This window comes from Puma concolor, chromosome C2 (genome assembly GCF_028749965.1).
Source record: "Puma concolor isolate L17-30 chromosome C2, mPumCon1.1.hap2, whole genome shotgun sequence".
NCBI classification, from domain to species: Eukaryota; Metazoa; Chordata; class Mammalia; order Carnivora; family Felidae; genus Puma; species Puma concolor.
The window spans coordinates 145,973,184-145,998,924 of NC_141675.1; the positions used below are offsets into that span (position 1 = coordinate 145,973,184).

At 37.3% G+C, this 25,741-nt stretch overlaps 1 protein-coding gene across 1 annotated transcript; it reads right to left on the bottom strand.

Moving 5' to 3' along the window:
• Positions 1-16,551: 16,551 nt before the first annotated feature.
• Positions 16,552-16,733, bottom strand: LOC112850493 (keratin-associated protein 19-7-like). Its single transcript, XM_025914156.2, has one exon. It carries the CDS (start codon positions 16,712-16,714, stop codon positions 16,565-16,567), a length of 150 nt encoding a protein of 49 aa, XP_025769941.1. The 5' UTR covers positions 16,715-16,733; the 3' UTR covers positions 16,552-16,564.
• Between the last annotated feature and the right edge of the window lie 9,008 nt (positions 16,734-25,741).

The following is a 25,741-nucleotide window of genomic DNA, read 5'->3' on the forward strand; positions in this document are numbered from 1 at the left end:
CCCACAATGAAAAACTTCAAGATAGTCTAGTTAAAAATTCTAGAGATGGATAGTGGTGGTGGTTGCAGACCAATGGGGTTGTATTTAATATCACCAAACTGTACACTTAAAAATTATTAAACTGGTAAATTTCAGTTATGTATATTTTATTTATTTTTTTATTTTTTTCTATTTTAGAAAGAGAGAGAGAGTGCAAGTGGGGGGGAGGGCACCAGAGGGGAAGAGAGAGAATCTTAAGCTGGTCCATGCTCAGTGAGAAGCCCAATGTGGGGCTCAATCCCACCACCCTGGGATCATGATCTAAGCCAAAATCAAGAGTTGGACGCTGAATGAACTGAGCCACCCAGGCACCCCTAGTTATATATTTTTTAACACATTAAAAAAATTGATTTTATAGATAAAGAAAAAACCTTCAGGGCATCCAGGAAAAGATCAAATAACTTACAGTGATAAAAGAATTAGATGCTTGTCAGACTTCTTCAAGGCAACTTACAAATCAAACCAATAATTTTGCAACATTTTCAGAAACCTCAAGAAAATAAAATTTGAACCAAAGATGTTGTATCTAATCATTCAATCCTTCAAATATACTGGTTATAGAAAAGAAAATTTTAACTGTGTAAGAACCTGGAGAATATTGGACTCTTAAGCCTTCTTTGATGGATCAGCCAAGGATCCAAGAGAGATATCTGAGGAAACTTTGCAAACGACTGATTTTGAAAATTTAATATACTTAATTTTTTTATCTAAGACTGAACCAAGGATGAAAATGAGTAAAAGAGTATGTAAACACTATATGGTATGAAAAAGTAAAACTAATACAACTATAAATAAAAAAGAGGGGAGGGGAAAGGGTAGAAAAGGTTATGTGATAGTTAAATAAGATATTTATCATTCAAGCTGACAAATGAGACAGTGGGGCACCTGGGTGGCTTAAGTAGGTTAAGTAGGTTAAGTGCCTGACTCTTGACTTCAGCTCAGGTCATGATCTCACAGTTCATGAGTTCAAGCCCCATGTGGGCCTCTGCACTGACAGTGTGGAACCTGCTTGGGATTCTCTCTCTCCCTCTCTCTCTGTCCCTCCCCCACTCACACTCTCCCTTTCTCTCACTCTCAAGAAGTAAATAAACTTAAAAAAAATCAGATACTGAAGGTTTAAATAAGAAAATGTTTATCATCCAATGTTATCATTCAAAGCTGGCAAATCAGATAGTAAAAGTTTAAAGCAGAAAATGAGGGGCTAAGGACTTTTTCATGAAAAATACATAATTAACAACTAAATAACCACTAAAAAAGTCATCAAAACATTTCTAAATATCAAAAGAAGTGTATAAAATATTGAGTAAACAAAATACAATATATAGAGAAAGAAGCAGAACAAACATAACAATATAATAGTAATTATAAAATATTTTTCCAGAGTGACACTGAACCTCATAGCAACTTAATAAATATTAAGAAGCTTAACTTTACTAAAATAAAATATGATTTGAGATCACGAAGAATCAAATATTTATGCTTTAAGTTTATTTATTTATTTTGAGAGAGAGAGAGTGCAAGCAAGGGAGGGGCAGAGAGAGGGAGATGAGATCCAGAGTCGGACATGTTTAACCAACTGAGCCACCCAAGTGTCCCAAGAACCAACTGTTTTCAAGAAAAGTATTTAAAGCCAAGTGATCAAGAAAGTTTAATAATAGAATTATATGTAAACTAATGATGAGATACAACTAGGTACTTATGTACTTATTAAAATGGGTAAAATCCCACAAACTTACAATTCCAATTGTTGGCAAGGGTGCAAAATGTCAAGAGCTCTCATTCCTTGCTGGTGAGAAGACTAAATGGTTCAACCACTTTGGAAAACAGTTTGGCACTGTCTTAAAAAGCTAAAAATAATTGTATCATAAGATGCAGCAGTTGTTCTCCTTGATATTTACCCAAATGATTTGAAAATTTGTACCCACCCAAAATCTACATGTCAATATTTATGGCAGCTTTATTCACAATTTTTATCAACTGGAAGCAATGTCCTTCAATAAGTGATCGGCTAAACAACTGCAGTATATCTATAGAGTGTATTCAGCAATAAAAATAATTGAATTATCAAGATGAAAAGACATAAATAAATCTTAAGTGAATATTACTAAATATATTTCTTACAGGAGAGAAGTTTGGCAAACATTACCTCAGCCAGTTGATCAAGGTCAATATCAATGGTAAAAAAGATATGTTGATAGTATACATCCTTAATATGATGTGATGAAAATGGCATTTTACCTCTGTGATCTTCCTCCAAAAAAACATAATTCCAGTTTAATCCGGAGAAAAATATTGGGCATATCCCAATTAAGAGACATTTACGGAATACCTGACAAGTACTCCTAGAAACTTTCAGGGCCTTTGGGGCGAGAACAAGTCTGAGAAAGTCACGAAGAAATTAAAGAGCTCTGATGACCAAAAGCAATATGGTACCCTGGACAGTATCCTAGAACAGAAAAAGCACACTACATAAAAAATTAAGGAAATCTGAATAAAGTATAGACTTTAGTTGGTAATAATGTGTCAATATAGATTCATTAGTTATAACGAATATACCATGCTAATGTAAGATGTTGATAATAGGAAAAATTAGGTAATTAGGTAATAGTAAAAATGGGATTTACAGGAATCCTCTGTGTTATTTTCACAATGTTTTTTTTGGCAAATCTAAAACTGTTCTACAAAATAGATGGTCAATTCTTTAATGTATAGGCAAAGGTATAGCAGATAAATGGGAAGAATGAGACGGCACTGGTTTTGGCTTTGACATTAAAGCACAATCTAACCAAATGGTAAAACACATTAAAGGAGGCCATCTTCACGATGAAGGTTAACACGAGGAAGAAATAACAGTTATTTTGGGGATGAAATAACACAGCCACCCCCTTTACAAAGCAAAGTATACTAGAGATGTATGGAGGCATATAACACACCAACCTCAGAACAAGACATAAAATGGAAAAATTCAAGTAAGAGTATGGAGGACCAAAACATATTGATGAGCCATACTGACTCCTTTAAAATTGTATATGACTTTACATTTTGATAATGCAAAATAAAACTTATTCTCAAGCATATAAGGAACATTGCGAAATTTTATTATTTTATATCATGAAGAAAGCATCAGGAAGTTCCATGAAAGATGTTACAAAAAAAGTCCTCTAATGGTGCAGTGCAACATGCAGTTAATAAAAATTAAATAAAGACCCGATGAGCCCTTCCACCTAGAAGTTAAAACAAACAAAAAACTATGAACTCATGAGTGAAAGAAGAAATAGAAAACAGATGACATAATTTGTAAAGTTTATGTATTTATTTTAAGAGAGAGAAAGAGAGAGCACAAGCAGAGGAGGGGCAGAGAGAAAGAGAATCCCAAATGGGCTTCACGCTGTCAGCACACAGCCCAACGCAGGGCTAGATTTTACAAACTGTGAGATCATGTCCTGAGCCAAAAACCAACTTAGCCACCCAGGCACCTCCAGATTACGTAATTTTTAAATGGTGATAAGTATAGTGAAAATAGTACATATCATAATATGCGGTATAAATTACAAAGATTGAGGAAGATTTCATTATAAGCGCATACGTCAGTAAAATACAAGAATACAATAATTGCATTAAGTTTCCAATTAAAAATTGAGAAGTACAAACAAGTAAACTACGAGAAGGTATAATTAAGGAATTATAACAAAAGATAATTATCAAAGCAAAAAAAAGATAGGAAACAATACAATAATCATGTAAAATCATGGTTATTGAATACAACAAAATAGAAAAAGTACCAACTAACTTAATTTTTAAAAAGAAGAAGAAGAAGATTGTAACTAAATTTAACTAAATAATACATAAATATATATAGTATAAATATATAATAAACACAAATGTGAGTATAAATATATAGAGAGTCTACTTTATAAATTTCTATGAAAATAAATTTGAAAACCTGGATGGGTTGCATAGTCTTTTTTTGTAGGAAAAAAGATTTACTACAATTGAACCCATTAGAAGTAGAAATATTAATACTACTTTTTAAAAATATTTACTTATTTATTTTGAGAGCGAGTGTGAGCAGGGGAAGAACAGAGAGAAAGGGAGAAAGAGAATTCCAAGAAGGATCTGTGCTGTCGGCACAGAGGCCCACAAGCAGGGTTCAATCTCACAACTGTGAGATCATGCCCTGAGCCAAAGTCAAGAGTCAGATGGTTAACCACCTGGGCCACCCACGTGCTCCAAGACTAACTTTTGAGAAGAAAACGAGAAGGAAAGCAAAAATATACCTCCCGCAAAAGCCACAAGTTCCATTATTTCAGAGGTTATTCTACCAAAAATCCAAACACATAGTGTTTATGCAACATACATAACTTGTTCCAGAGCACTGAAAGTGAATGAAGATTCCAAACACTTTTTATAAAGCAAATACATTTATCGAAACTCACTAAAGACAGCACACACACAAAAAGCAAATTACAGACCAGTATTACTTACAAGGATGTATGCAAAAATGCTTAAAATACTAGACAACTGAGTCTAAAACCATAATAAAAAAATAATACATCATGGGGAAATGGCATTAACTTAAGAATATAAGTGACCTCCTTCTAAGGACCTTTATTAATATAATGCATCATGTTAACAAATTCAAGAAGAAAAATCATATTACTATTACCATAAATGCTGAGTAACTTTTGACGAATTTCAACACTCATTCCTAATAAAAGTACTTAAGAAAATAGGAATTGATGGATTATTTCTTAATATAGTAAGATTGTTTTAAAGTCAGCATCTTCATTAATTGTGAAACTTTAGAGACATTTCCATAAAGATCAGGAGAAAGACACAAATGCCCAGTATATTCACTATTAAATCTTGTTCTGGAGATATTGGCTAATGCAGCTGGGCAAGAGCCCAGCTCAATAAAGGAGCAAAAATTAGAAAAAAAGGTAGGGGCGCATGGGTGGCTCAGTTGGTTGAGCGTCTGACTTCAGCTCAGGTCATGATCTCGTGGTCTGTGAGTTCAAACCCCATGTCGGGCTCTGTGCTGACAGCTCAGAGCCTGGAGCCTGCTTCAGATTCTGTGTCCCCCTCTCTCTCTGCCCCTCCCTTTCTCATGCTCTGTCTCTCTCTCTCTCTCTCTGACAAAAATAAATAAACAAAAAAAAAAAAAAAAGAAAAAGGGTAAAAAGAAATGAAACTATCTCTACTTGAAGGCAATATAATAGCATACCTGGAAACCCTTGAGAATCAATGATAAAACCAATCCAAAAACTAAAATAATTCATTAAGCAGCACAATATAAAATTACCACAAACAATCAATACTTTTCATGTACATGAAAAAGTAAATGATATCGTGATAAAAAAAATCTCTATTTACAAAAGTAACAAAGAATATAAAATACTTAAAAATATACTTAGCAAAAAAATATGCAAAATCTGTATTAGGTGTTTTAAATCCCAAAAGACTTCAAAGTAGACTAGAATAAGTGGGAAAAAATCCTCTCTTCATGGAATGAATAATTCAATAACATGACAATGTAATGTTTCCTCAAGTTAATTTATAAACTCCATTTAATCTCAATAAAAATATTTACAAGTTAAGGGGCATCTGGGTGGCCCAGTCAGTTAAGCATCTGACTTCGGCTCAGGTCATGATCTCACGGATTGTGACTTCGAGCCCTGCATCGGCTCTGTGCTGACAGCTCGCAGCCTGGAGCCTACTTTGGATTCTGTGTCTCTCTCTCTGCACCTCCTCCACTCGCGCTCTGTCTGTCTGTCTGTCTCTCTATCTCAAAAATAAATAAACATTAAGAAAAAAATATTTACAAGTTTGTTTATTTTAATGGAGATAGATAAATTGATACTAAACTTCATGTGGCAAAATAAACAGATGAACATAGCCAGGAAAATATTAATTTTAAAAGGCTGTGAAAAAATTGTAGCCCTACCACATATTAAACTGTAATATATACCTCTAATGAACACCATTTGGTACTGGTTCATGAATTAAAAGATACAAGAAATAAAATTAAGAATCTGGAGAGAGAGCAAAATACTATGAAAACTTAGTGTATTCAACGGAATACTACTTGACAATGCGAATGAATGAAATCTGGCCTTTTGTAGCAACGTGGATGGAACTGGAGAGTGTTGTGCTAAGTGAAATAAGTCATACAGAGAAAGATATCATATTTTCACTCTTATGTGGATCCTGAGAAACTCAACAGAAGACCATGGTGGGGGGGGGGGGTGGGGAGGGAGAAAAAAAAAAAAAAAGCTAGAGAGGGAGGGAGCCAAACGACAAGAGACTCTTAAAAACTGAGAATAAACTGAGGGTTGATGGGGGGTGGGAGGGAGGGGAGGGTGGGTGATGGGTATGGAGGAGGGCACCTGTTGGGATGAGCACTGGGGGTTGTATGGAAACCAATTTGAGAATAAATTTCATATTAAAAAAAAAAAAGAAAAGAAGACTTAGTGTATTGATAAGGTGGGTAAAATATACTTTTTAACAAATAATATTTGGGAAACTAGATAGGAACTTATAAACACATAAAAGACAAAGTAGATCCATGTCTCCTCAGGACACAGAAGCAACTCATTCCATCTCTGTGAGCCAAAGGCACATAAAAGAACCACATAGCACTAGCAAAGCATATGAGTGAATTCCTACACAATCTGGTAATAGGGAAAGGCTTTTTAACCTTGACTAAAAATCCAGAGCAATAAATAAAATAATTGATAAATTTGATTTTTAATTTGAATTTTAACTGAAATTTATATGTAAATATGTATATCTTTATCTGTATCTATATTTATAGTATATTTATCATTTATATATTATACCTATATATTTTTTGGCAGCACCGCCATAAGAAAAGGGCAAAAAAAAGGGAAAAATATAGGCAACATATATTCTATGTAAAAGGATCATATTTTTAACATACAATGACTTTGAATATTAAGGTAAAAAGGCAATGGGCAAAGCTATGAGCAGATAATTCAGCAGAAGGCTGTACAATGTCCAATGAGTATAACAAAAAACAGTCCCGCTGCTAATACAAGCACAAATTAAAATTAGCATATGCTATTTGTTGCCTATTAGATCGGCAAAAATTTAAAATACGTGACTGCATTCTTTTGGTGGAGAAATAGTCATTCTTGTACATTCCTGATGGTAATGTAAATTGGTGAAAACTAGGTGCAGTATGTGGTAGGGAAAATAATGCCTTCCCCCCCCCCCGAAAAATGTCCATATTCTAGTTCCATAATCTGCAAAACGTTACTTCACACGGTCAAAGAAAGTAGGCAGACGTCACGTCGGTTACGGAATGTGAGGTGAGATTACTATAGGTATTTAGGTGGGTCCAATGTTATCACACTAGTCCTTAAAAACAGAACCTTTCTCTGCTGCAGAGAACCAGAGGGATAACAGCATGAGGAAGACTCCATGTTCATTGCTGGCTTTAAAGAGGGAGGAAGGGGACATGGGCCACAAAAGGCAGGCAGTCTATAGAAACTAGAGAAGACAAGGAAATACATTCTCCCGGACAGCCCGCAGAAAGCAATGCAACCCTAGCCAGTGTGTGCTTGCTGGCTGACCTCTAGAGCTGTAAGATAATGAATATGGATTGTTTCAGCTACCAAGATTGTAGGAATTCATTAGAGCAGCACTAGAAAACTAATATGTAAAAGAAATTGGCAGTAACTTCAAATGCATCAATTTGTGAATCTGCAGGTGCCTCTTAAAGAATTTACCCTGAAGATAGCAATATAAATATAATATGGACAAGGGTGTTCATCGCACCATTGTTTGTAATTACAAACAATGTTGAAACCCAAGTGCCCACAAAAAAGGGCGGTTGCGTCTATGCCCAAAATGGAGCATTACACAACTTGAAACTTTAAAAACTTCGAATGAAGAAAGACCATATCTTGAAATGGGCCCAGAATGATTTCCAGGAAACACTGTTAAGTGAAAAAAAGAAAAAAGCAAGGTGTGTCTTTTGTGTAAAAAAAATACAAAGATAAGAAAATGTACATTTATCAGATTATTTGGGCATGAGAAAGAAATATAAACCACAAACCAATCAGGCTGATCACCAATTGAGGAAGATCTGGACTGAAGGGTAAAGGATAAGAGGATAGTAACAGGATAGAAAGGATGGATTCTGAGCTTCAATATGATATACTTTTCTTTTGACCTTTCCTTAAAATATATTTACGTGTATTTAATATATTTATTAATTATTTTATTTGCCATTAAACATTATATTATTTATTAATATATTACTATCTTTAATATAATCATACAGTAGGTACACTTTTCTGTATGGCATCTTTAGTTCAGTTATATGTCTGTGGAGCTCACCCACATTACTGAGGGAAAAAGTGCTTCATTTCTTATCACTGCTGTGTGATAGCACTACTATGAATGTCCTTTAACTTTTATGCTGGTGGGCATGTTCACTCTTCTCCCTTGGACACGTTCGCAAGAGGGGAATTGCAGTGTCGTAGATTATATGGACGTTCAAAATATGAGATACGTGGGGCACAAAGCATTCGGCCACTCATTGGTGAGCCTCTCTTCTCAGATGACTCCCAGACTTACACTTGGGAATATCAGGTAGCAGTATCATCTCAGATGCATTTCTCTCCAGAAATGACAGAGGTCGGTGAGCCCAAAGAGCATTTTGTGTTTCCTCGGAAAATGTCCTCATCAGTGAGAAACACAGACCAGACCAGACTTTCAACTGCTTGAGTCGTTTTCCTGAAATTGTGGGTTCAGTTTCCAAATGCTGTGGCAACCAGGAAGGAGGGGCGTCAGCCTCTTTGCTCTATGTCATCTCATGTATTCAAGTTTCTAACCCCCTTTTCCATGTCCAAGAATGGGGAAAGTGGAATGTACAGATCAAAATAGAATACGGTGTGGAGATAAAACAACCATTTAGGCTTTTGTTGTTGTTGAAGCTAAACACTCAAGTTTTCTACCTTCGTTTTTAATTTTTACTTCATGGTGATACTGAAAATCAAAAAGTTTAAACATAAAGACTTCTTATTGCTAAAGAACACTAAAGAAATGGGAGCTAGCACTTATAATAGAAATAAAGATAAAGTTGTTTCTGGAATGCAGATCTGTAATTGGGTATTTTTTTTAAAAAAGCATCATCTAAAGTCTCCAAAAGATGATAGGAGTTAGCTTGGTAATACAGCAGTTAGCAGGGTTAGTATTTCAATTCACTATTTAGACTTCCAGGCCCTTCATCACTACACTATGGAAGGCAGCATCAGTGTGCTCAATATGGGTGACATCACACACCTGTGATGGGTTTCCCATTGGAGCTCAGGCTGAGCGAGCCCCTCCTATTCACTCACTCCAGTGAGCTGGCTGGCACTTGCCGAGGGAATTGGGTTGCACCCTACCTACCTCCTGTCATGTTGCCACTCTTTCTGCTTTTGTGGTGGTTTATTTGATGCCTTGTTGGTTTTAATGTACTGATAACTGATGGTGTTGAAGAGTCTTGAAGGTGGTTAAGGGGAATCATGTCTTTGCTCAACTCTCCCACCCAACCATAGGGATAGGTGGCCATTCTTTCCAAATTGTGGATGACTCCCAAAGAATGTCATGTGACGTTTTAAGATATGGGTTCTGAAGATGCTCGATAATGATGATGATGATTTTATTTGAATATACTTGGCCCACAATGTTACATTAGTCCCAGGTGTACAATTTAGTGATTTGACAGGTTTCTAAATTATGCTATGCTCACCACAAGAGCTACCACTGTCCCATTATATCACTATTACAATATCATTGACTGTATTCCTTATGCTGTGCCTTTTATTCCCATGACTTGTTCATTCTATAACCAGCCTGTACCTCCCACTCCCCTTCACCCATTTTGCCCAACAGCCTTACTCCCTTCTCCTCTGGCAACCATCCATTTGTTCTCTGTATTTATAGATATGATTCTGATTTTTATTTGTTTACTCATTTTTTTTAGATTCCATATATGAGTGAATCTAAGCCTGACTTATCTGACTTAGCACAATACCCCATAGGTCCATCCATCTTGTCTCTAATGGCATAATCTCATCCTTTTTATGGCTGTATAATATTCTTGTGTGTTTGTGTGTGTCTGTGTGTGTACTATATCTTCTTTATCCATTCATCTATTGATAGACACTTATGTTGCTTCCATATCATGGCTATTGTAAAAAATGCTATAATAAACAGACATGCATACATTTTTTAGAATGAATGTTTTCATTTCCTTTTGGTAAATACCCAGGACTAGAATTATTGGATCATATGGTATTTCTATTTGTAATTTTTTGAGGAATCTCCACACTCTATCACAGGGGCTGTACCAATTTACATTCCCACTAACAGTTCATGAGGGTTCCTTTTTCTCTATATCCTCACCAACACTTCTTAATTGTTGTCATTTTAATTTTAGCCATACTAACTGCTGCAAGGTGATATATGTCGTGATTTTGATTTGCATTTCCCTGATGATGAGTAAAGTTGAGCATCTTTTTGTATGTCAGTTGGCCATCTGTATGTCTTCTTTGGAAAAATATCCTCTGCCCATTTTTAAATCAGATTGTTTGTCTTTTTGGTATTGAGTTGTATGCATTCTTTATATATCTTGGATATTAACCCTTATGGGATATATCATTTGCAAATATCTTCTCCTATTCAGTAGATTGTCTTTTTGTTTTGTTGGTGGTTTCCCTGGTGGTGCAGAAGCTTTTTGTTTTGATGTAATCCGAATAGTTTATCTTTGCTTTTGTTTCCTTTGGCCTAGGAGACATATCTACAAAATAGCTACCTTGTTATGGCCAATGTCCGAGAAATTACTGCCCATACTCTCTTCAAGGATTTTTATGGTTTCAGGTCTTCCATTTAGGTCTTTAAGCCATTTTTAGTTTATTTCTGTGTATGGTGTTAGAAAGTGGTCCAGTTTCATTCTTTACATGGAATTGTTGAAGAAAATCAATGACTGAAAATTCCAGAAGTTCTGAATGAAAGTGGGTATCTTTAATCAACACTGGCAAAAACTACATACTGTGCAGGTTGAAGCCAAAGGTCAATGTTGTTACACTGTTAGTGGAGTGGGGGGAGCACTGGTACCTGGTAGTGTAAACAGTCCCTCACATGCATGGGCTCTTACACACACAAAGATGAAGTCTTAGGTACTAAAATTGAAGACTTCATGCACTCAAGAATCTCCACAACTTGTATCAGACATATTTTCTTTTCAGGAATGAAGGGAAGTCCTCCCATTTTTTAAAAATATTTATTATTTTTGGGAAAGTGCAAATGAGGGAGGGGCAGAGAGAGAGGGACAGAGGATCCAAAGTTGGGTCTGCACTGACAGGCTGATAGCAGAGAGCCCATTGGGGGGCTCGAACCCACGAACTGTGAGATCATGATCTAAGCCGAAGTCAGATACTCAGCCAACTGAGCCACCCAGGCGCCCCGAATTCTCCTATTTTGGAGTCACTTTTATGCCAATTCTATAAAACTGTAAGTAACTGTATAAATTTGCTTTAAAAATGTAGTTTTGTAAATATTTAACATTCTTCTAATTGGATTTTGAATTATAATTGTCAAGTACCATGTTTGGGGGGTTATGTTTTATTATACTTTGTTAACAAAGGAAGATTGTGCACTTTAAAATTGTTTTATGTGTAAATTTAATATACTCATGTTAATCATGACTTTTGGGATGCCCCTAGGTCACCTAATGGGAGGCCGATGGCCAGGGAAACCGACCCTTATGATTGGAGGGCTGGAACTTTCAGTCCTTCATTTCCACCTCCAGGAAGGAGAATGGGCTGCAGGTTGAATTGATTGCCCTTGGGCAATGATTTAATAAGTCATGATTGTGTAATGAAGCTAACATTAAAAAACCCAGAAGGATAGATTTCGGAGCATTTCCTGTTGGTGAACATGTGGGGATTTGGGGAGAAAGGTGCACCCTTTCCCCATACCTTGCCCTAGACATCTCTCCTACCTGACTGTTCCTGAGTTATATCCTTGTGTAATAAACTGATGATCTAGGAAGGAAAATGTTTCTGTGAGTTTTGTGAGCCACTCAAGCAAATAAATTGCCGAAAGGAGGTAGTTATTGGAGCCTCCAAACTATAGATGGTCCATCAGAAGTCCAGGTGATAACCTGGACTTATGACTGGTGTCTGAAGTGATGGACGACAGTCTTGTAGGACTGGTCCCTTAACCGGTGGGATATAACATTATCTCCGGATAGTCAGTGTCAGAATTGAGTTAAACTGTAAAATATCCAGCCTGTGTTGGAGAATTGCTTGTTAGTGTGGGAAACCTTCCCCTCCACACATACACCCACATGTTGAAGTTGGTGATCACAACCGTTCATGTGCCTATTAGACTTGCGGATATCTTTTGTGAAATGATTGTTCAAGCCTTTTATAAATTTTTTAAATTGTCAAATTTTTACTTATTGAGTTTCTAAGTTATCTAATGCATGCCAGTGCCACATAAATGCATGTCAAATATTTTTTTCCCAGTCTATGACAGATCTTTTCAAATTTTTTATGGTGTCTTCTCATAAACAGAAATTTAGAAACCCATACCATTTTTCTTCGTCAAGATTTTCTTGGTTATTTCGGGTTTGTTTTTTCACATTTCTAGATAAATTTTAGAATCACCTTTTAATGTCTATAACATCTCTCCTTGGATATTTTAATTGCACTCAATTTATAAATCAAATTTGTCAGAACTGTCGATAAGGAGGGTTCCTCCAAACCACAATTGTGACAGATCTTTCCTTATATTTAGACCTTCTTTAAGCTCTAAGTAATGTTTTAAAGGTTACTAGGAATTGGACATTTTTGTTGAATTTATTAATAGACGGGCAATCACAAAGGTTTGCATTGTCAGATTCTCACGATGAGTTTGCAGAATGAGTTTGCATTAATGAGTTTGCAGAATAGTGCTTACCACAACAAAACCATTTTTTCTTTCCAAGTGAGGAAAACTAAGGGAATAAAGATTCAGTTAACACGGGCTAAATAAGATTTAGGGTGGGGCGCCTAGGTGGCTCAGTCAGTTGAATCTGATTCTTGATTTCTGCTCAAGTCTTTTTTTTTTTTAATTTTTTTTTTTTTCTTCAACGTTTATTTATTTTTGGGACAGAGAGAGACAGAGCATGAACGGGGGAGGGGCAGAGAGAGAGGGAGACACAGAATCGGAAACAGGCTCCAGGCTCTGAGCCATCAGCCCAGAGCCCGATGCGGGGCTCGAACTCACGGACCGCGAGATCGTGACCTGGCTGAAGTCGGACGCTTAACCGACTGCGCCACCCAGGCGCCCCTCTGCTCAAGTCTTAAACTCAGGGTTCCTGAAATTGAGCCCCACCCCATGCAGGACTTTGTGTTGACAGCTTGGAGTCTGCTTAGGATTTTCTCACTCCCTCTCTCTCTACCTCTCCCCTGCTCTCTCTCTCTCTGTCTCAAAATAAATAAACCTCAAAAAAGTTTTTAAACAAGATATAGGGTATGTAAGATCTCAACTTTGCTACTCACATAGGCTTCATCTGGCTACATAGCTAACTTCCAATCTTTCACAGAACAGTAGAGCATTTGGGGTTTATTTGTAGTAATCTACCTAGGTAAGCCAGGTATACACTGTGAAAAGCACTCCTAGCACCATCAGCTACTGGACAGAACAATCCATTCAAAACCCTCCTCCATTCATTTTCATTTTTAGCCACTAAACTCCATGAGTCTAGAGGCCATGCCTTACTTACCTCTTAGGAGAAGATGTGAGAGATTTCCCATTAATCCTTTCCTCTCCACTCTGTATTTAAGGTTTTGATGCTGCTGGAAATTACATTGATTTTTAAATTTGGTTTCTAGTGCTTCATAAGTAGAAATGCAATGAATTTTTACAAATTAAATATACTGGGGAAATAATAAATGTCTCATAAATTAAACATTTTCCAATGATTATTACTCTTATTATTACTACTGCTCTCATTAATGTTGTTGCCTAGTGGTAACTGTTAGGAACCACAGGACAATATTGAATAGAAGTGATGGAGGAAGAAATTCTTCCCAAGCTCAGGAAGAAAGCATTTAGTATTTTGCCAACAAGTAGCATATTGATTGTAAGTGTTATCTTTTTTGTTGTTGTTTTTTAGATGCGTTTTATCTATTTCTGGTTTCTGTTCCAGCATGCAAAGCTGGAAATCATCACTCCCCTCTTTAGAACAAAAAGAGCAAGGGAAAAAAAAAACCCAAAAATAAATGACTTCCATTGGACCCACCAGGTAACTGAAGTTCAGACCAAATCGCCTCCTTGAGTCTGGACAGAGTGCTTCTTAGAATCACAACTTAGATCTGCTTACCTGGGACAGAAGCCCCTGTCATCACAGACTGAAGGAAGAGCTTGCATGAGAATTTTAAGAAATTGCCAATCAGGTGAAAGTAAGAAATTCTTAGGACTAAGGGACCGAGGTGTTAAGGGGATTGCTACACTTTACTGGGCTTTGTCTCCAAATTTCCTTTGGTTTTCATGACAAAGATCCAAGAAAGATCCCATTATGGCTCTGGAAGGGAAAGAAAAGAGTAATCAGTATGAAATACATCCAAAACCTCCTCCATAACAAAAACTAATGCACCAGAGAAAAGGGAATTACTTCCACTCCAACCCCTTTCAGCCTCTCTGTCTCATCTAAAAGAGGAAAAAACCCAAAGTCTACAGGGGTCGGGACTTCAATTAAATATACAGGGAGCCCTACATCCAAGGAAGACAGTAAGGGCTGTACCAACTGAAGAAACAATTGTGAATATCAACCTTGAGACACTATCCACTAAGAGACAGAGATTTAATTCTAAGATTACAGAATGACTCTTTTGCCTAAATCTTATGATTCCAATGGCGCTCCAGGATAATAGTGGATTATAGCAGAAAAAGCTGCAAGACACAGACTCCTTTTGAAGAAAACTACTTAGAAAAGTCTTCAGTCAAAAGGAAGCAAACCTGTAGCTCCTACAGCTATAACAAACATTTAACACAGCCCTACTCCCAACCACATTAACATAAATTCTCACAGTAAAGGCTTTGCCTCTGTCCCAAGTACCTAATAAAACACAGTTGACTTTCAACAACAGCAAAAAAGTACAAGGGATGTCAAAAGGCACGGAAAAACACACGCAGAAGAGAAAATCATCGGAACTAGACTCAAATATAACAAGGACATTGGAACTAACAGTCTGGGAATTTAAAATAATCTATGGATACGACATAATGCTTTTCCATTTACTCTGTTAATATATTGGCATATGTTTCTAATTTTTTAATGGTAAACTTTTCTCATACTCTTCAAATAAAACTCATTTGCCCATGATGTATTGTCTATTTCATATGTTGTTTTATTAAATTTGCTTCTATATTCTGAAGAATTGTACATATATGTTAGCGAGAAACACTGGCTTGTAATTTTCTCTGCTGATGATAATATTTTTTATTTTGAGATATTGCTAGCTTCTTCAAAAAAAAAGTAGGGAAGTGTTTCCTCTTTTCTTATTCTTTGGAAGAGAAAGTGTTTAGAATTTACCAGTAAAACCATCTAGGTTGAAATTGGCATTTTTGGCAAGATTTTTAATTGTGATTTCAATTTATATGCGAGATATAGAACTCTTCAGATGTTTTTCCTTCTTGGGTCATTTTTCCTAAATTTAATTTAATATGATAACATATAGGCCATGATAAATGGTTTTCACCTTTATTTTATGAAATAAAATAAATATTACAACAAATATCATATACCTAACTCCTAGACTTACCAATTGTTAATATGTTGATATAATTCCTTTATGTTTATTTTCTCAAGTATTCTCAAATAATTTGCATGCAAACCAAAGTATTTCCTTATTATTTTGCTTTAGGATTAACCAGATAATTTCCAAGGCGAAATGAATTTCAAAAGTGAACCTAAGTTTGAATATCATCACAGAACCTCTTTAACCCGACGAGATAGAATTCTTACCTTCTGGTAGGGAAGAAAAGGTAGATATTGAAGATGATGAGAAAGGAGATAAGATGAAGGAGAAGAGATAGTCACGAAATAAAGTATATTGGTAAATTTCTTAGATCGAAGAAGCAAATGTTGCCATAGTTGATGATTATATTAGTGCACTGCAGCAAATTTACTGTGATTAAAAAAAGAAAGAAAGAAAACAAAACTGAAACTCAAAACACGTTTACTCTGTCAGAAAAAGATTATTATAGATACCAGATATAGAAAGGCAAAGCCTGGCTAGGGTACAATGACTCTCCATCCTACACAGAAGGGGATCCTTGAAGAGCATTACTAACGAAACATGTACTGAATCAAGTTTTCATCACATTATTGTCAGAAACCAGCTGGCCCAGATAACAGTTTAAGTCTCAAGACAGGATAAACAAAGTACGAGGTTATGAAATACAATTTTCTGGATGAATCAGAGACAAGCGCACAAATTGTAAATTTTCAAGTATTTATTCAGTAGAAGCCAGAAGACCAGTATCTTCCATAGTAACAGGGACGAGAGCAGCCGTATCTGTAGGCTCCCCAGCCACAGCCGCAGCCCAGGCCGCCGAAGCCTCCACAGCCGTAGCCCAGGCCTCCGTAGTAGCTGCCGTAGTAGCTCATGGTGTCAGGGTGGTGAGTGTGGCTCGGTATCGTGGTCCAGTTTTGTGACTGTGACAGCACAGGGACATTTATATGTACGCTGAGGGGTGTACAAGGCCACACCTCTGAATGTCATATGATAGAACACATTACTTGGAAACTATGTCAACCATCTTGTTTCCTAACACCAAACCGTGTCTTCCGCTTGTTTATGTCACTTAGTTATTTAAAAGTTATGCAACAGGCCTGATTTTCTGCTTCATTTGAATACCTAGAGAAACATTGGACTGTTAATAAGACGCTATTGTGTCTATAACCGCCATACTCTGGGTTTCTTGGCTTCCCCTCCCGTCAGCAAATCTCTGTAGCTTCAGGCATTTTTCAACTCGGCGTCACAGGAGATTGCATTTTTTTCCTTTGACAATTGTATCTTTTCCTCTAATTGTATCTTTTCCTTTGACAATTCATGCCTGTTGACTCTTTTCTAAGCCAAGGGTGTCTTCTTTACCAAGAATTCACATAAAGTGAACAAGAATCGTTCCCTGAAATACTAGTCCTGTGACAATGGCAATCAACTGTGATGTACATCTAAATACAATGTGCTTTTAAAGTCAGCTGAGACCCAGGTTTCCTGGTGCAAGGATGATATTTAATTTTTAGAACAGCCACAAACTGGGAGTCAAAAGAATGCCTCAAGCACTATGTCTCACGTTAGAGTAAGCCTGCCTGGTAGATTCCGCTGAAGATTGAATAAAAAAAAGAGTTCCTGCTGATTATTATAAACAGCTCTCTTCCCAGGAATACATTCTTATATCAGGATCTGAATTCCATATTATCATGGGACCATAGGATTTCAGAATTCAAAGAGACTTGGGGCACCGTTGATGTCAGTGTCCTTTATTTATTTGTTTTCTTAACCAATGAGAAACTACAAGTCAGACAACAGAATTATGCAACAATGATTTTTTTTTTTTTTAATTATTGAAGCATGGTCAACACACAATGCTACATTAATTTCAGGGTCCAACATAGTGACTCCACAAGTCTGTACTTTATACTATGTTCCCCCACAAGTGTAGCTACAGTCTGCCCCCATATAACTCTCGCAATACAGTGACTGTATTCCCTATGCTGAGCCTGTTGTCCTCATGCCTTATTCATTCCATAACTGGAAGCCTGTATCTCCCACTCCTCTTTCCCCATTGTGCCCATTGCCCACCCCTCCCCTCTGGCAACCACCAGTTTGTTCTCTGTATATGCGTCTGTCTCTGCTTTTTTCTTTGTTCCTTTGTTTTGTTTTTGAGATTCCACATGTAAGTGAAATTACACGGTGTTCATCTTTGTCTGACTTATTTCACTTAACGTAATGCCCTCTTGGTCCATCCACATTGTTGCAAATGGCAAGATCTCATTCTTTTTTATGACTTTTATGACTGAGTAATATTCCATCGTATTATATATACCACATCTTTAACCCTAAGTGCTCCAATTCAACCTTAGTTTGTCAGATAAATTTGAAATTGAGGCTATGCTTGCAGGTGAGGGAGTTGAATCTCCGAGGTGCAGTGCTGCCTCATATCTGTGGTTTATTGTTTATTCCCACTATTATTAGAATAAATGCAAGTGACATGAAACCAATTAGCACGTTTATGTAGTTAGTTCTGCTGAAAAAAAATGCTCAAAATATTCAAATATCAGAAAGTGTATAGATGCTTTTTGGACTTCATTTAAGCTTATTACGCTTCCTCCCCCTACTAGTTTATTAATAGTACAATGTGATTAAATGGCTTATTATTTCCATACTGATGGAGCTTTGCAATGTACCAATTGAAGAGAATTATTAATGGTAAAGAACTGCTCTTTTTGGGTCTGTTTACACTAGCAGAATTTGGTTTAATAAAATTTAAGGAAAAATATTTTTTTAATTTTTTTATCGTTTATTTTTGAGAGAAAGAGACAGAGCGTGAACAGAACAGGGGCAGAGAGAGAGGAAGACCCAGAATCCAAAGCAGGCTCCAGGCTCTGAGCTGTCAGCACAGAGGCCAATGCGGGGCTTGAACTCATGAACTGTGAGATCATGACCTGAGCCGAAGCTGGAGGCTAACCGACTAAGCCAGGCGCCCCTAATTTAAGGTAAAAATTTTAAAAATCTATTATCTTCAATCCTGTCATAACCCAGATAAAGCCAGGTATTTGCCTTGTAAAGGACATCAGTAATAGAAGATATCACAAGGTTGAATCTAGGAACTACCTCCTGTGTTCTGCTTTATTTAAGTCCTAAAGGAGGAGCCTACTTCTAGCCTTAAACTGTATTTGTACATGAAACACCAAGTGATCTGTCTCTTCGTCTTATCCTCAGCCTACACCGCTTCCCACCCAGCACAGAAAGGACCAGACTCTCGCAACCACCTAGGACTCATGCTGGTTGTCGAAGAAAAGAAACTTTCTCCCCATCTTTTATCGCTCCAAGATACCTCTGTGTTCACATCTCAAGATTTTGCCAAGTATCAGTGTTAGAGGCTCTTTTGATTTCTTATAACAATTCTTCATTTTCTTTTTAATCAATGTATATTTTTAAAATGTGTTCACTTAAAAGTCAGCCTTATTCTGTGGTTTTGAAACAACTGTGGAAAAATCGAATAATCAAACAGCAACTGCAAGCAGTATGGGGAAAATCAAATTCCCTCAAAATGTGGTTCAATTCAACAGACCCTGGATATCAGCCAATTTGTTAAGGTAATCATATATAAGCCGTATTTCATCGCACTCCCAAGAACTGCCAAACAAGTGCAAGAACTTGTAAACTATTCAAAAATCAGCACAGTGTTTTCATTGACAATCCTGAAGAAGAAATCTTTTGGATGATTCTCCACAGACAGTACACATTGACTAGAAAAGAACTAGACAGGATACTTACTGACCTCGTCTACAGAATTTATACTATCATTTTAAAGTAAACAATGATAATACAAATATTTACCAGGGGATCAATATAGGCCAGGTAGTATTTGAAGTCCTTTATATGTTTTAGCTCAACCCCATAACAATCTTGTTAGTACTATTCCCATCCTGTTTGATTGCTAACACAAGGTCACACAACTAATCGGTAGCTGATGTGAGTTTCAAAATCAGTTTTCTGGTTAACAAGCCTTTACTTTTACTCACTATACAATCCTGTCTCTACCATTAGGTAAGGGTAAAGTCATTTGGCCTTCAGAAGGAACACGACGTCAGAGAAAAGCATTTAACTTTCAAACAAGAAATACTTAACCTATTTAGGAAAAAAAAATATTATTACTTTTTAAAATAAATTAAAACAAATGTTTGAAATATTTCTTTTTAAAATTGGTTGGCTTAGTAAAATAAAGCATGTTACTCCTAAATTAACCTTTCTTAATTCTTTTTCTTTTTTTTTTTTTTTTTTTTTTAGTTTATTTATTTTTGAGAGAGACAAAGACAGCACAAGTAGGGGAGGGGCAGAGAGAGAGGGAGAGAGAGAGAATCCCAAGCAGTCTTCGAGCTACCAGCACAGAACCTGACACAGGGCTCAAACCCACGAAACTGTGAGATCATGAGCTGAGCCAAAACCAAGAGTCAGATGCTTAGCTGACTGAGCCACCCAGGTGCCCCGACCTTTCTTAATTCTTTAGCAACCCCACCAGGAATGCTGATTAATATAATACTATTTACTTTAAAATATCTATGGGAAGTATTAGCTTGCTAAAGGCAGCCTGCACAACCTTTTGGTGGTTAATCTATTCAACAAACATTTATCTGGTGATTACTACATTTCAGTCCCTAATATACTCAGTGTAAAACAGAAAAGCCAGCCCACGAACATTATGGATACTGCATTCCAGAATAAGAGATAGATATTAAAGCACGAATAAAAAGGAGCAATATATAACTAATAATTTGAGTGGGGGGAAAAAAAGAATTGAAAATAAAATGAGCAAAGAGCTCTGTCCGGAGGTCTAGGAAGTTATCTTACCTGTGGTACAATCTGTAACATAATCATTGGATATTGACTTGGAAGACTGGTTAGTCCTTTAGCTTAATAACTACAGGGCACCATGTGGATTTCTGTCTCTTTCTCTCTCTTCCCTCAAGACCACAGCTTTTCTATTGTCACTTCTTGAGACTTTCAAAGGAGTTGTCACAAACAAAATAATTTGTTTCTTTGAACCAGAAGCTTCTGATTGCGGCCTCATCCTGCTGTGTTTGAAAACTGTGTTTTCTAGTTTATCCTTGTTTTTTTTTTTTTTCCATTTTCATAATTTTCATTCCTTTTCCTTCTTCTTTATCGATCTTTCTCTTCAGAACGTCAGTGGGCCTTAGAGTTGCCAGTTAGGGCCAGTAGAAAAACACACTTCTCATTTCAGGTTTATATTGTACCTGATCAAACTGCAAATTTTTCCTCTGGAAACATTTACTGAGTTGCCTAATATGGTCCACAGGGGTCCTGTGTCTTGAGCACACGCCAGTGAATAAAACACACCCTCTCTCTCTGCTTTCAGGAACCGTAGTTGTTTAAATTTCCAAATGTCATCTCTTTGCTGATTCTTTTCCCCTTCATACAATCCACAGTATTTGCCGGAACTTCCCCGCCAATGACTAGATTTAACATTAGAGTATGTCTTAGCACCGCTGGAAAAAAAAATGTTTTACACGCCCACGCACGTGCTTTGCATTTAAAGAAAAAGTCATTAGTGAACATAAGTGGTGAAGTATATTAGCAAGTTAATTATACTAGATCTATTCTGCATGGCCAAAACAGAAAAAAAAAAAAAAAAAAAAAAAAGCATGAAACTGAACACAATACGAATGTTTTGCCTCTGAGCCCAACTAAGCCCTCACTGCTGCCCATAAATCCATCTCTGTGCCCAAGTTCGTTTCTTCCCCGATTCCCCACAGTCATGTCAAATGTCTGTCTGTCTTTCAAAACAGACTCCCATTCTCTTGCTCTGGCCCAAGTTGTACTTCACAAAGCAGACAGTTACCATCAGGCAGCAATCCTTGCCACTCCCCACCTTCTCTGTCTCCTGGGCACACTTATTTGCTTTGAAATCCATTTCAGATTCAATATATGAAAAATGTATTAAAAAAAAAAAAAGAAACTTGGGGCACCTGTGTAGCTCAGTCAGTGAAGCGTCTGACTTTGGCTCAGGGCATGATCTCGCGGTCTGTGAGTTCGAGCCCCGCCGCGGGCTCTGTGCTGACAGCTCAGAGCCTGGAGCCTGTTTCAGATTCTGTGTCTCCCTCTCTCTCTGCACCGCCCTCACTTGCTCTCTGTCTCTCTCAAAAATAAACATTAAAAAAATAAATAAATAAAATCTTTAAAACAAAACAAAACGCTGCCCATCTAACCTTTTATGCACCGAGCACTCAATGTTTTTTCTCTTCCCTATCTTGACACAGAGCTTCAAAATTCACCAGTTATGCAAGCCAGGTACCTGGACTCATACCTTAGCCAAGCTTCTTTCTTCTTTCTGCAAATTCAAATTAATTTTCATTCATTCATTGGACAAATAATAGAGAACATTTACTTACTCGTCTTAAAGATAAAGTAGTAAAAGAAAAACAAATTCCCCATTTCCCCTGGACTCACATTTTAGTGGCGGAGACAACCATAAACAAAAGGGACTGATTGTATACATTCAACAAATATTTACTGAGTGGCTACTTTGTGTTCCACATTTTTTCCAGGCACTGGGAAGCACATTTCAAGGTAATAAACAAAGCAGACAAAAGCCTGTCTTCCTAAAGGTTCCTTCCATTCTAATGGGACAGGAGCCGATCAATCAATCCATCAAAAGAGTATATTTCATACTGATAATAGTATTAAGAACAAAGAACAAAATGAGAACAAAATATAAAGCAGAGGTGGGAGATAAGCAATGACCCACTGGGGGTAGTGAAATGGTAGATGGGTAAGGAAGGCTCATCCCATCCCAGATAAGTGAATTTTCATAAGCCATGTAGCTGTCGGGGGAAGAGCAGACAGGCAGAGGGAACCAAAAACACAGGTGCCCTGATATGCGGTCATGCTAGGCTCCTTGAGGGTCATGTTCCCTGAAGTGGAACAAACTAGAGAGAGAAGAGAGGAAGGTTGCATGAGAGATGTGAGATCATTTAGGTCTGTGCTGATCAGTTATACTCTTAGCAGCACCATTTAAAAGCTTTGGCTTTGCTCTGAAAGAGATGGAAAGTGGTTGCTCAGGGCAACATGAGAACATGTCACTTGGTTAGGTAGCAGGTTAAGATGGTCCTTAAGATCTACCCCTTCCTGATATACATGCCCTGTATTATTTCAGCACTGTGAATATAATAGGTTTTTCTACTGTGATTAGGCTCTTTCATATGTAGCACAGGTGACTTAAAAAAATGGAGATTATCTGGGTGGGCCTGACCTAATCACATGAGCCCTGTAAAAATAGTTTTCTCTGGCTGGTAACAGACTCAGAATGAGGAGGGTTTGACATGACTTAATGATGTAGTGGGGGGTGGGTGGGGCATGTGCCATGGAATGTAGGTGGCATCTCATTGCTGAGAGTAGCCCCCTGCTGGCAGCCAGCATAGAAATGGGAATTCAATCCTCCAACCACAGGAACTGGATTCTCTCAACAAGCAGATTCTTCCTTAGTCCCGGGTGAGAACTCAGCCCAGCTTTGGGATACAATGAGCAGAGAACCCAACAACACCTTGCCAAACTTCTGGTGTACAGGAGAGGTGGGGGCGTGAGGACATGAGTGCTCTTTTAAATAAAGAAATTTGTGATGTTAAGCGTCCGACTTCAGCTCAGGTCATGATCTCACAGTTCATGAGTTCAAGCCCCATGTCGGGCTCTCTGCTAACAGCTCAGAGCCTGGAGCCTACTTCAGGTTCTGTGTGTGTGTGTGTGTCTCTCTCTGCCCCTCCCCCACTTATCTCTCTCTCTCTCTCTCTTTCTCTCTCAGATAAGTAAACATTAAAAAAAAAAAAACCTTTAACTGATAAATTTGTGGTGATTTGTTAAGCAGCAAGGAAAACTAATATAGTCTCTTAACCTTACAATCTCAAATATGTTTAACTCAATCCCTGAAATCATTAGTAATATTCCTGAACTTCATCAGGAATAAGTGTTGTCACACATGTACGAGTCAGAAGGGGTTCAAAGAGAATTAGGAAAATAGTATCATGCTAAATTTGTAATATGATGTATCTGATTATACATGTCAAAGTAAATATATTAGAGGTTGACCTTCTGGGAATCTGCTTTATGACTCTTTCGCATGGATAGGAGATTGATGCTAGTTTAATGCCACATTCTACCTGTCAAACTTCAGAAAAGCATGCTGTTCTTAGAGAAAGCTTTCTTCTCTGTACAGACCGGTAAACAAAAGCTAAAATTTAGAATTCTTCCAACTACAGTTACACGTTAGCCTCAGTTCTGGTTATGTCATATAATGCGACATTGAATGTTAAGTTGAAATTCATTTTGAAAAGTAAGACAAAATGGCTTTGTATAATTCAAAAACTCTGTTGCAAATGTTAAGGAAAATATATCGGAAAGGTGTTTTGAAAATGGAAAAAATAATAGAACTTACTAAATAACAATATTCTTAAGTGAAGTCACTTAAGGAGCATTCCTTGAAAGCTTTCAGCAAGATATTGTTGATCACAACCTTAATCACCAAAATACAGGTGGTCTTTTTTCAAAAGTTCTTGTTAGGCCCCTTTGCTTTTATGAAAGAACTACATTTGTACCTGCTTTCGCTAACCCAAAGAAATATTAAGAGGATTTTTCCCTTAAAAAAAATGGCTGCTTATGAAAATTGTATCACCGTTGGCTTTGCAATGTGTCATTATAAAGGCTCGGCGCACCCCGAGGTATGACAGTAGCGCCCCCAGCGGCCTCCTCAGGAACTACACTCAGCGTCTGAGTACCAGCCAGTAGAGCTTTGAATTATATTCGTGAGCACCTGTGCTGTACCTCCATTGATTTTGCGTATCCATTAACAAGATGTGTCCCAAGGTATTAGAAAAGACTAAAAGAGGTTATTTTGGGGTCTAGGAATGCTTGACGTTTTTTCCATATAAATTAATGGTAATTGCATCTTCACTTTATGCCAGTTCATCTGATGAAAGGTTTCCTAGGAATGCTCTTTCAGGATGGCTGCGAGGGTGGGGTGGGGCAGGGGGAGGGCGGGCAGACTGTAATGGCTTTCTGCTACAATCGATTCTCCAACTTAAATCTTCTTTAGACTTGTAATAATTACAAAACAGGGCACTGATTCTTCTAAATCATCTGTCTTCAGTTTCATATCCGTACTCACAGCAATTTCTAGAAAACTGCCACCATTATTTTTGATGGTGGTTATCACCTATGAAGCTCGAAGAGCTTTCCAGGCAATCTAACTCCACCTTTCAATTTCTAGTTTCTAAATGAATCTCTATTGAAAATGTTGAACAAGTGCATGTCTACTAGAGAAATAGCTTCTGGTTAGTGGTTATGGCAAAATGGGCTCTACAGAGCACACAGCTAGCACAAACACTGCACCCCAACACATTCCAAATCCCCCCTTCTTGCACTTTTTTTCAATACTGAGTTCAGGTAGTATCTTTTCTGAAAACTCTGACTACACAAGGCTTGATTAGATATCCCTCCCATGAGGTCCCATTGCTCTCAATACATAGATCTTTCTGAAAAGTTAACACAGATATGGGGCACCTGGGTGGTTCAGTGGGCTGGTTAAGCATCCGACTTGTGATTTTGGCTCAGGTCATGATCTCACGGTGCCTGAGATGCAGCCCCACATGGGGCTCTGCACTGACAACATGGGGCCTACTTGGGATTCTCTCTCTTCCTTTCTCTCTTCCCCTCCTCTGCTCATGCTCTCTCTTTATCTCTAAAAATAAATAAATAAACTTCTAAAAAGTTAACACAGATCACTGTATTATGTATTTGTTATCTGAGTTCCATCTGAACTGTGAGCTCATCAAGATCCCAGGAAATTTTTTGTGTCTTTCTACCTCTGATACTTAGTGTAGATCAGATACAATGTGATG